The sequence below is a fragment of the Psammomys obesus genome, unplaced genomic scaffold (genome assembly GCF_907164565.1).
Source record: "Psammomys obesus unplaced genomic scaffold, mPsaObe1.curated_primary_1811, whole genome shotgun sequence".
NCBI classification, from domain to species: domain Eukaryota; kingdom Metazoa; phylum Chordata; class Mammalia; order Rodentia; family Muridae; genus Psammomys; species Psammomys obesus.
The window spans coordinates 2,827,935-2,840,738 of record NW_026596962.1 but is presented as its reverse complement, the minus strand read 5'-3'; the positions used below and the strand labels follow the sequence as shown (position 1 = coordinate 2,840,738).

Genomic DNA, 12,804 nt, shown 5'->3' with positions numbered 1-12,804 from the left:
CTCCAGGAAACCAGAGCAAAGCTGCCCGACAGCATTGCCACAAGAGCTGTTACCCGTGCATGGTCTGAATAGCCCATGGGCAGCCAGCCTAGCCCAGAGCACACCACGCCTAGTCCCTGCAGCTCGGCCTCCTCCTCCGCCCAGAGCCATGCTCAGAAGCACAGCACGTATCTGGGCCAAAGAGCCCAACTCTCAACAGCAGGCTGAAGGTTGAAAGCCAGATGTAGAGAAACTAAAAGGACCTTCAGGGAACGACCTTCCTACATTTACAGGCAAAGAAAATGGGGCACAAAGAATTGACATAAAAGCCACAATTCAGGAGAACAGATAGGGCTGTGGACACTTTTCTGACTCAGGTCAGTTGCTTTTTAAAAATAATTTTTAAAAAAAGTAACTTCATATATAAAAGTAAAACTTTCAAAACAAACTTTCTTCCTAATTTCTTTATGAAGAGAAATCACTCCTTTAAACTCAAGAAAACCTAACTTTTACCTTCCTAGATTCGATAATTCAAAGGATAGGAACACAAACGCATGCCCACGCCCACCTGCCTGCACGCCCGCTCTGTGCACACACAAACGCATGCACGCACACACAGATTCGAATACTTTTAGGCCAAAGCTCTTAACTGACGACAAAATTGCCCACCAAAAAGGTGAGAGAGAATGGAGAAGTGGTTAGTCCCGGGGGAGCCCAAGGGAGGCAGAGTACACAACCCTGGAACGTGCATCAGGTCAGGGGCACCGAGAGTCTGCTTGACCAAGGACGAGAAAACAACTACAAAAAACAAAACACCTTTGCCACATAAATGTAACCAAGCAGTCCAAAAGTCCACCAGTCCTGGAGTCATTCCAAGCATATTAAAAAAAAAAAAAAAAAAAAAAGGCAAAGTAAACACATTTCCTAAAGCAATGGCAAAGCAAAAATAAAAACAAAAACCCATTTAAAAAAAAAAAAAAGCCCAAAAGAATGACAAACAAAAACTTATTAGCAGTTATCTGGGATAGTTAAAACAGAAATGCAAAAGAATTTAGAAGGCAGCTTAAGGAGGCTCGTTTCTGGATGTTTTCTGACGTCAAGCATGCTGTCTTTGAAGCTGGTGAGCTCGCCCGACTCTGGTGTGCTGACTGCGCACTGCCACTCGGCATAAAGCTCACCTGCCAGCTAGCTCCTCGAAATGATGAATTACGAGCTACTCCATGCTGAAGACTGCAGCTGGAATCTCACTTGAGACCCACCTATGCGATCACCCAGCTGCCGTGCGGGCTGCCACTCACTCAGACACTATTGCCAGCCACGCCCTGTGAGCAAGATGGAAAAGCCAAGGAGTGGTAAGAGTCTGAGGGTGCAGGCAACCACAGAGAAATGCAGAGAGCAGAGAAAGTGACAGAGGTTGACCAGGTGACAACACAGAGGCCTGGAAAGACCATGATTCGCTTGCCACAGAGGAACAAGCAGCTACGTAACAACGGGAAATCTGGGGAGACTCCTGGGCCAGGCCGGCTCCTGTCTCCACAGAGAACTAACTGGGAAAGTGGACAAGAAGCTCTGCAGCGATTCTGCCTGAGACATCTGTGTCACAGTAACACTCAAAGTTTCTATCATCCATCCATCTGTCTGTCTCCCTGTCTTGTTTCCATCCATCCATCATCCATCTCCCAAAGCTCCCCACTCTTTCTGTCACCTTGCACCTCTCAATCCCTGTCCCTCCCTCTTGCGTAGTGTAGGGTCTCACACTGGAGGCACATGTCGTCACAGAGGAGCACAGAGACAACCTGAAGAGGAAGGTCGCCAACACCTTGGACTGTCAGCCCAGACAACAGCCCGGTGGAACTGAGTTCTAAGCAGAGTTCAGGACCCCTCAAGACAGTGTGGCCAAGGCGCTGCCGACAGGAATGGGCCCCTGTGGCACAAATGGAAATCTCTTCTCACACTTTTCTGAAAAAGGAGGAAGTTTCACAGGGCAAGCCCACAGCCAGGCTCTGTGATTGCCAGGCAGGAGGAAAAGAGGGTGGGGACAAATGTGTGGCTTTTGATACCAACTTTTCCGTAGACCCCTCCAGGTGAGCCATGCTGGCACCTGAAGTCTGGTAGAGGGACCAGCAGGCTATGTTTCCAGAGGGTGCCTGCAGAGCCTGTGAGAAGAGGGGAAGGAACTGTGGCTGAGTGACAGCCGGCCTCTAGCAGGTAGCTGTTTCTTCCAGATTAAAACAGTCTTCGTGGGAAAGGGGAGCTAAGAGGTTCACAGGCCGCTCTTCTCAGGGTCACATGAGGCGCGCGCTGGCTGAGCAAAGGAGGTACAGCTACCTAACAGCTGCACGGGGAACCCATGTGAGCATGCTGGATGCGCTTTTTGGTGATTCGCCTGCCCAGGGTACACAAGCTCTCACAGTTCTGTAAGTAACGCCAATAAATTCATTGGTTCACCAAGACTTGGATAGGATTGTTTCACTGGTTGGTAGTCAATGCTCTTCATGGGGTGAACAGACATTTCCTTACATCTCCCTGGGAGAAGTCTCCCAATACCCCCCCTTCTAGCTGGGAAAATAGAGCAAGGACAAGTGTCCAGTAACAGGAACAAGTCACATTTAAGAAAAGCCAACTCTGAGTCAGGAAGTGTCCTGAGAGAATCAGCCCTTCCAGCCCTCTCCACGTTCGAAGTGTGGCTGTTTCCACCATCACCCTAACTGTAGATGCACAAGCCGAGGCTCAAGCTGGCAAAGCTTAGGGAGACTCTAGGGTGGGAATCCAGGCAAACCAAGTCTCTGCACCAGTTTGTACGCTGGGGATAAAGCACTGCCCTCAGCTCTTGCTACCACAGATCGAAGCCCAGAATGAGCTCTGCGGCCCCAGCAATGCACATCTGTCAGCCATTTGCCCTTCCTCCAACCCCTCCAGATGTTTTCTGGTGGCCTCTAGTCTGTGTCAAGGCTGCCCTTGAGAGCTTAACCAGATCTTACAAGTATAAAAATATAGTGGTTAATAGTTTACTTACTTGTTTTGTGTATTAAGAAAACATTCAGAAAGGAGAAGTGTGCAAATATCACTTTCAAATCTTTGTAAATAAACCCCCATGATCACTTATCAAAACCTTAAAGCAGACCCTCAAACTGCAGATAAACCACAGAGCAGAGTTGATTCAGGCACCCAAGAGTGTCCACGCAATAATGTAGCTTCTTCCTACCCCCTTACCCCGCTCCTATAAATTGTTGAATTCTAGCACCAAGGCCCTAACAACCCCCATTCTTACCAACTCCCCCCATCATCAGGACAATGGACTTAATCAGCTACCAGGATTCTAAGCAGCTAAGAGTTAGACAGGCTTCTGGTAGAGGGACAGATAGGGAAAGAGGCCATGTCTCGGTGGTTGAAGCAGTGAATCTCCAAGATGGCCAACTTCTTCCTCGGCCTCCTGACTTGAGACAAAAGCGGCCTACCAGGAAGTCTAACTCCTGGTCTCTTAGTTCTGCTGAGGCAGAGGTTCAGATTTCTCAGAAACATGTGGAGACAGTGGGCTCTTCAAGGTCAGCTGTGAGTTGGGCACCTGTGTAACATGGTGAGCCTGTGAGCTGGCAGATAATCAGTGCTTTTCCCTCCTGAAACAGGAAAGCAAAAGACCTCTTTTAGAAATAAAGTGTTAAGGGTTTGGACTAAAACAAGCCATGAGTCAGTGATGAGTGTATGTGTGGCCAGTGTGCCCTGGCCAGTGTTTCAAATCCACCATCACTACGCCTGTCTCACTGTGAAGAACTTGGAGATAAAATTGTCATTCGGACTCCTGGAGGGCACAAAAGCCCCCAGTTCTGAGGCAATGACTCTGAAATAGAGGGTAGCAGGTGCGGTAGCTTGGAGGAGACGGAGGAACACTGCTTGCTGGTTGGCTGTTTACCTGGACTTCTGGATTTCCTGACAATGGATATTGGTATTGCCCCCAAAAGAATCCTAGAACCCACCCAGCAGGAAGACGTAAGGAGGGCCATGTCCCCTTTCCCTTACATCCTTCTTTTTCCCCTACCTGGGGTTGGGGGTTTGGAAGGAAATATAAGCTTTAAGGAACCCCCAAATAAAGTGGCGTTTGAAAGACTACACTGTGGCCCATTTTGAACTAATTTCCATAAAATGTGAGGTTTAGAACAAGGACTTTTGTTCACCACTGACAGACATCTGTTCCAGAACCATTTGCTGAATACTGTCCTTTTTCCATAGAACTGCCGTTAGAAATATCTGTGCAAGTCTATTTCTGGATGTTTCTATTTCTACTCCACTGATCTGCATATATGTCCCTCTGCCAGCACCTCACTCTCCAGAGTACTGTAGCCACATGGAAGATCTTTAATTAGGTAGAGTAATTAACCAGAAAGTGTTTAAATAGAATAAAGTGACACAAGCTGGCTTTACTTGTAAAATGACAGTCTCTTGTGATGAGCAAATGCAGGGTCATAGGACAGCCGGCCAGGCATGAGGTGGCAGAGGATTAGACCAGTGAGAGCAGACAGAATAAAAGTTGGTCAGATTCTAACTTTAATATGGAAGATAAGCCAGAGCTCTTCAGCTGGATTTAACATGGGGTACAAGAGGCTAAATACTGGGGACACAAGTGACATCAACGGACACAGGGAAGGATGAAGATAGAAGTTTGGGGCAGAAAAATGGGTACTGATTTTTCAGGGGTTAAGTTGAGGGATATATCAGATATGGAGGTGGAGACATGAAATAGACGAGCATACACAACCCAGGCAGGAGAGGCCTTTCTGGCCTGGATATGATCACCCAGAAGTCATGTGACAGTAGATAAGGTGGTCCAGGAAGAATGTAAAAACACCCTAGCTTTAGGGTGCCAAGACCGAGGTCAGAGATAAGAGGAAAAGGAAGAAAGGGAAGCGAAATGCGTGACTAGGGAGCCAGGGGGAAGACAGGAGACCGTATCCAGGAAGCCAAGCAGGAAACAACTCATGACACTTCCGGAGACCTTGGCAGAGCAGTTTTAAAACACTCACACAATCTGAAGAGAAAGGAGCAGAGGGAATAGAGTGGAGGGGAGTGGTTAGGGATGGCAGGTTCGGCAGACAGGCCTTAAAAGCCTCCATTACACAGAACAGCTTCTGAGGAGACATTGAGGAAGTGCTTCCCAGAGAAGCCATGTGTACATACATTTAGGACGTGTTGAGTGATGAAGGGAATGGCCCAGTGGGTTAAGCCCTGAGGAGGGAACTTGTTCATGCAGAACAGAGAACAGAAGGTGGTGAGGAAACACCATGCCATCCAGTGAGAAAACCGAACCCAGAGCAAACAGGGCGGCATCGGCTTGGAAGGGAGGCAGGGAAGTGTCTCCAAATATGCTCTGCCAAACAGCACAGGGCCTGGCTCAGGCATCCTTCACTCTGTGGTTATAGAACAGTCCATATTTTCACAACAAAGTCCCAGAAATACTGAGTGATAGATCCTTCAAGACAGAATCTCACCAAGTGTCTATGACAAAGAAAGGATCCTGACAGTACACCAAGAGCCAACAGTGGGGAAGGGGTGAACTATGAGAGCTGCAGATGGAGCTGGCCGCTGTGCTCCTCACGGTATCACCTGCTGAGCAGCCGCAGGGTCCAGCGCAGACAGCACCGAGCAGACACACAGGAAGTCCGTCTAGAGGAGACAGGCACTCAGACGCTGGCCTCCTTGTCAGCAGGCACACACAGCAGAAAGCCAGACAGAAAGCTGTCCTTTCTGTGGAGCTGTCACCTAAAAGGGGCCTGACCAGGGGAACAGAGGACAGGCAGGGAGGAAAGAAGAACAAAGGTTTGGGGCAGAAACAAGTCTAGCTGGTTTAAGGAACAAGACAAAGGCAGGTGGGAGAGGGAGATGGCACTACTGCCTGAAGTGGAAGAGAGACACGGGCAGGGCCAAGCACCCAGCTTTAGATGCGGGCAGAGATGGCATTATTCTACACCCAAAGGGAAGTCACTGGAAGGAATCACATGAAGACATGACAGCCTTGCTCAGGACAGAGCTGTCGTCTTCTGGAAAGAACATCCCTTAGCGCATTGCTAGCGTGTTAATCAGCCAAAAGCTCGCACTGCCACCATCAAGCCAAACAAATATCAAAGGCTTGCTCCACAGGCCAGAGCAAGGGTGACGCGGGGGTGATGTCAGAGCCACATGGCGTCCAGGGGCCAGTCACTCAAAGGCCTTCTCCACAGCCTCCTCACACGTCTGATATGTGTGGACAGTTCCTCTGCGGATGAAAAGTGCTCAGACAGTTAAGCCAGGCCCAGTGGCCAAGAATAAGTTGGCCGAGGCTGCCGAACTGCTCCTGTGAGAAACTGAAATGGGAGCTTCCCTTCCCTTCCAGAAAGCCATGTGGAAAAAACAAGAGAGGGAAAGAAAGCGTGAGTGTGCCCTTCACCTGGTTGCATCTTTGCTTCAAGGCCTACATTATTCTCTCGTGGTAGCAGAGACCTCCGAGCAAGCAACAGCACTCCTACCTGGGGACGCAGCACAGCAGAGCGTGACCTGCCACGTTTCACTGCCTGTAGGAGAATGCTGCCTCCAGCAAGTGGGAGGTTTGCTTCAGAGAGCGAAGTTTAGTTTTCTTGTCTGCTTTGTATGTACACATCTGTTCATGAGGGTGTGAGCATGCCTGGGTGTGCACATGCATGTGAGCACGCGTAGGCACAAGTGTGCAAAGGGCAAAAGTTAACGTTGGGGGCTAAAGAGCTCAGGTGCTGTCTACCTTGTCTTTGGACACAGGGACTCTCTGGCCTGGAGTTAGCCAAGTCGGCCTCCTCGGCACCGGGGTTGCAGGCGCACGCCGGCACCCCCGGGTGTCTCACATGAGCCCTGGGCTCATTTGTACAGCAGATAATTTACCGATTGAGCAACCCCCACCCCAGCAAAGAGGGGTGTGCACACAGAGCACACTCAGCACTACAGCCTAGTGCAAAAGGGATGTCAACAAATACCCAGTAAACGTCCCCTGTGGTAGCTTTTATTACCTCCCTGGGGGGGGGAGCTAATGGGCGACACCACTGCCATAGTAAAAAGATGGAGAAAAGGCAGAATACACTTTGGGACCTGTACGATAGCAATGAGAGCAGGTGAAAGAAAGCTGGTACCACGAGGCCTGCCAGCATTCAGACAGGCCGCATCCCCAACTAGCAGAGGGGGCGGAGATGTTAGGATCCCATTCCTCTTCCTCCAGCTCCCCCCACACCCATTCTTTATCAGCGTCTCCCGAGTATGCACCGGTTTGCAACCATTGTTCTGATACCCACCTGACTAGAGAATATATTTTATAAGTGTAAGGAAGTGAATTCCATCTCTGTGACCCTCCTGAGCCGAGGCTACAAAGGCCAAGCTCTGCACAGGCCGTACAACAGAGTTTGGCCCAACCAACCTTCAACTCATTCTCCTGGTTCCAAAGCAGCAAACAGGCAGGAGCCAGCCTACCAATACACTTCCTGGAATGTTCCCAAGAAGACTCCATCCAGGTAACACCAAGAGCAGACTCTTAAGAGAGAGGGAACGCTCTGGGCTACTGCTGGCAATGCCCAGTTCCCAGAGGACAGGAAGGTGCAGTATCAGCACCATTTCCATGCTACAGCTCCAGGCATTTTTCTCTTAATTTCTTTTTCTGATAACGACACACATCCACATGATCCAGAAGAGTAAATCACAAGCAGGTTTCTTGGTTACTAGGAGACCTGAACGACTCAGAGAAAAAAAACCCTCGGTTGTGTGAGCCCTTTCAACTGTCCACCAGGACCACCATTCCAGAGTACATCAGTGACACCAAGACTAAATGGAAAAGCACACAACTCCTCACAAGTTTTCACCACACGCTCTATCACAAGGGGTCACAGGGAGACGGAATACAAACTGTGCAAGAGGGGGGTGGCCGGTGCGATAAAATCCACCTGGATAATAAAGACGCGGCCGGGAGGGACGCGAGCCGAAGGTGGCTCAGTGAGATTCAGCAGGCAAAGCAACAGATGACAGAAGGGCTTGGAAAGCATCCTTCCACTAATGTAGAGCACACCCTGACAAGTGTGGGTGCATGCTTGCATGTGTAACCTGACTGGAGAGCTCTGGCTGGGCTGCTCTGTGTGGCTACCAGAGGAGGGTGGAATTCTGGGAAACTGCAGTTCTTCTCTTCCCCTCTTTCATATTATTCTTTGCAATGATTGTGGATTCTTCTCCCCACCTAATAAGCAGGAAAGCTGTGGATTTAGAAGTTCCAGAAGAGAGATGGCTTTCCACACTGTGTGATGCATCTTCCTAGAAAATCATACTTCAGGTGAAGAGTTGGATTTTGAATAGGTTATTTTGCTGGTAAACATTATAATTACTAATTATGAATTAAATCAATATTGGAGCTAACCCACAGCAGATAATAATGTTAGTGATAATTTATAAATTCTTTCAGGTGTTGGGGATCAAATCCACAGCCTTGAGCATGCTATAATAATGCTCTGCCATTGAGCCATCCCTCAGCCAGGGAAGAGAATAATCAAAACGTAATCATTGGTGGCACACCCTGGTCATCCTAGCACTCAGGAGGCTGGGGCAAGAGACTCACAAGCTAAAGGCCAGCCTGTGTCTCATGGTGAAATAAAAGAGCAAGAAGTGGGAGGTCGTTTAGTGGCTTATCTGGCAAGCTCAAGGCCCAAGTTCCATCTCTAGTACAAAAACAAAATAAACCAACAACAACAAAAACAAACAATAAACTTTTAACTTTCTGAACACCTTTTCATGCAATGTTTTCTAAGCCTTTTTCACACTTTTTCCCCCGGTATTACTAAGACCAGACCCAGTGCCCCTACCACAGCCCGATGTGTTCCCCTGAGTGGAGGAGGACCAGAGCTATTCAGATTCTATTACACAAGAAAGGTGCCATGGGTCGCCTCCCAGGTTTCTGGAGTCTCCTAGAATAATAGACATCCGCCTTGAGCAGCGATTAGCGTCTTCACCTAGAGCCTGCTTTATCCGGCTGGCCTGCATAACCCGTTTTACTTCCTTATTTATAAAATTTTCATCACCTCAAAGACAAACAAAAAAAGTAAAGTGCTTCAAGTGTGCTGTGCTGCCTTTGTTTTGGTTTGATTTTACTGGTGCTTTTGTTTTGGTTCAGTCTTTACTGTTTTAAAACAAACTGGAATCTCTTTTCAGAAAAGGCACACACACGCTCACACACAGACACCACAGAAGAAATGCCTGAAAGACACATAAGTGCAGTCCCCAGGGGGCCTTCAAGATATGGCTTTCCTACCTATTTACCCAGGATGCCTGAACCACCAACCAAACTACTACACCAAGTAATAGGATTTCCACTTTACATCCATTAAGGGCACATGTGGTTGCAGCACGAGCTAGAATTCCATCCCAAGCTAGTGGTATGGCTGCACCAAAGGAAAAGTCCTTTGCCCTCCAGTTTCTCAGAATCAAAGTGGGCATCTTAAATGTCTCAGGGGACAGGGGTCACAGACTCTGAATTCTTAGTCTATAAGCAGACACAAAAAGTAAAATGTGACAACAAAATTTCATTTTAAGCCCTCCCCCCCCCCCAAGCCAAAGTGAGTCAGAAGCTAACAGACTCTGAGCAAAAGGATGCTCTCAGAGAATCTGTGGGGAGGAGAGTCAACTTGCCTCCACATTGTCCAGGAGATATCAGTGTAACAAACACCCACTGGCCAGCAGAGAAAGGTAACGGGATTATTAAGCAATGCTTTCTTCCCTCCTTCCACAGCTCCGCTGAAACCTGGCCCAACCACGGGAGGGGGAAATGCAAACTGGTCCTTGGCCTTAGACACCTGTGTTCATTTCAAATAATGATCTCTCAAATGTCTATATCACTAACCTGGCTAATAACAGGGTCTGATGACAAGGCTCGATTTCATAAATGTAAACTCTAGGGGTCAGGACTAGAAGAAAAAGGGAGGTTCGTAAGACTTAAGTACTAAGGCTCATCATCTTGTTGGCAGGCACCAGACAGGAACCAAAGCCCTGCTGCTGTTTAGACTGCCTCCTGCTGCGTTTCTAGCCGTCCTCTGAACCTCAGAACATTAATTTGAGAACAGAGTTCACACTGCACAAGTAACCTTCAAACTGTGTTCTTGACTAGAAAGATTTTTCCAATATTTCAAGATTATCTTTTGGCCTTGCACTTTACCTGAACTCTCAAGCACTCAGCGACACACATCCCTGCAAAAAGGAAACCACAGCTGGAGTCTGCCAGGACCGCAGTTACAAACGGAACACTCATCTTCTGTTCAGCAAACATTTTTTTTTTCTAGTTTTGGTTTCTGGAGGCAGATTCTCCCTGCTGCCCAGGCTGGCCTCTCTAACTCTCAGGAATCCCCCTGCCTCCCACTCCTGGAGGTGCCAAGATTTGCAGGCGTGCGCACCCCACTAGTGAACGCTTTCATTCTCACGTCAGTGGCAAGAAGGCGCTGCTGGTCTCCCATTTACACAGGCGGAATCTGCACAGAGCAGGCCCCTGTGTCAGAGCGCGTGCTTCCTCAACAGAAATGAGGGATTCTTAAAGGATAAGGAAGCCTCGGGAGAGCACAGCCTTGTGCACCAGTGAACCCAGAGCTGGTGCAGACAGGGCTCCTGGTGACAGAAACATCCTCGTTCGAGTAAGAAGGATGCTCCTCCAATTTTTTTCACTTGTAAATTAGCAAGAAGGGACTATTCTTCAGTTCCTGTACTTCATGAAATTTCTGGAACCTTGAAATGTAGAAGGAAGCGGGGGGGGGGGAAGCGGGGGGCAAAGGAAAGGAAAGGAAAGTGGGGCAGATGGCTAGACGCTTCAGGCCTTGAAAAGTATTTCTGTTTTACACCAAAGCATGAAAACAATCACGTAGAGCTAACAAAATGACTGAAACTGGAGGAATCTAGAAAGAAGAAAAACTGTGGCGGCATGTCCCGAGAGCTGAGCTGAGGACCTTTGAGCTGTGTGCAAGTCCTCACCCAACTGGGCACATGCAGCCAATTCCACATGAAGAGCCACTCACGTGGGCGGCTTATTACACAGAACTGTTAGCTGGAGAAGCTTTGATGCAAAGCTGCTCTGGGAGCAACAGAAGGAAGGCAGGCTGAGTCCACACCTCACACCATCCCCAACTAAACCAGAACCCTATTTTATCGTCAACAGTCAGGAATTTTATCAAGAAGCATCCAACCCCAAACTTCCAAGTTTTTCTCTGTGTTTAACATTTTTTACAAAACAAAAATCTCTGGTATAAATTATAATCTAGCTAAGACTAAACCTCAACTTTTGCCCTGCCCTCCAAAACAACGACAAAATACAAAAACAAACCATGAAAATCACCCCTCATAGATAAGTCTTCTTATTTATTGGGAAGAACTGAGATGTAAAAGTTGCTGTGGGTCAAAACACTCTCAAAGGAACAAAGTGCATCCAGAGGGAGTGAAGACAGCACCTACGAAATGCCACTTGGGCTATGCAGCCGAAACTACAGCATTGACAGCAGTGCTGCCGACGGAAACGCCTTCCTTTAAACACCTGCGAAGTAGCTGAAGGATGAAGTCCCAGTCTCTGGACTGCGCTGCCTAATGCCCTCCTCCTACTAGCTCAAGGCACACAGTAGGGAGTCACCATCAGCGGCTGGGGCTCTCGGACAAGTCACTACCACATTAAGGCTGACACTATTCAGTCTCCGCTTAGTGGGCACTAGTAAGCTTCCGGGTCTGGACTTCAGGGCGGCCCCTCCTGGACTTCCAACCTAGTGAGGCAACCCTGCGCGGCAATCAGCTCTTCAGACCAGTGGTCTCCAGGCGGCTGACCTGAGAAGTCAGAAAACCCGGCGTTTTCTGGTCTCCGTGGAGAGGGCCTTACATGCCAAGAGAAGCCAAAAGAAGAAGAAGAAAAAAAAAAGGCTCTCTTAAAATCCTTACGCAGCCGTGCCCTCCCCCGCCAAGTGCGCAGGTAGCTTCTACTCGGGCCACTCCCGAGCACCTTGTACGGATCCAGCTCTGTCCCCCAAGCCCTGCGCCCACGGCAGCCTGCAAAAACAGCTCACACTGCAATGATGCTCCCTGCCCTCCCGGAGGCATGCCCAGGTGTGCAAACCCAAGGCGCGCAGGAGCACAGACACAGGTGTGCACACGCAGGCGAGCATGCTCAGAAGCGAACACAAGCGTGCAGACGCGGAGGTCCCTCCCAAAGGTACGCAAACAACTGCTCGCACACAGATAACGCTCCCGACATCGGTCACGCCCGCGAGACCCACGGCCGGGGCCACCCTCCCCGCGCCCCACCGGAGCGTGCGTGCCCGGCTCACCTCTTCCAGAAACTTGGTCAGGTCGTACACCTTGTGATGCAGGATCACCCAGGTGCTCTTGCTGTCTTTGTGCTTCTGAATCTCTTCCAGGGTGTAGTACTTCACATCCTTGTCTGCCTGCCCGGCCATCTCGGAACAGTGAGCCTCCCGGGCCCCGCTACGCAGCCGTGTAGGGTGGTGCGCTGTTCACGTCTGAGCGGCCTCCGCCCGGGACATCCCCGGCCCCAGCCGGCCGCGTGCCCAGGACCGGGGGGTGGCGCCTCGAGCTGGGCGAGGCCCGCATGGCCTCCGGGGATTGGCCAGTGCGGTGCTCCCGCCCGCAGCCGACGCCCTCCAGCAGGCCAATCACGCGCCCCCGTGCAGAGCTCGGCTGTTGATTGGCTACCAGAGGTGCCCGTCACCATCACCCGCTGCCGGCGCGGAGGGTGCGGCCTTCCCGAGTCTGCGCAGGAGGCGGCGGGTGGGGTCACGGGGAGGCGGGGAGGCGAGGTCTGAGGTCTGAGCGCGC

General features: G+C 49.8%; 1 protein-coding gene across 1 annotated transcript in view; it reads right to left on the bottom strand.

Moving 5' to 3' along the window:
• The window catches only part of LOC129670258 (cytochrome b5), a 30,745-nt gene extending 18,197 nt beyond the window's left edge, over window positions 1-12,548 (bottom strand). The window contains exon 1 of the mRNA XM_055598736.1: window positions 12,297-12,548. Coding sequence (XP_055454711.1) covers window positions 12,297-12,425 — 129 coding nt within the window. The 5' untranslated portion in view covers window positions 12,426-12,548. The remainder of the gene's footprint in view (window positions 1-12,296) is intronic.
• Window positions 12,549-12,804: the final 256 nt, after the last annotated feature.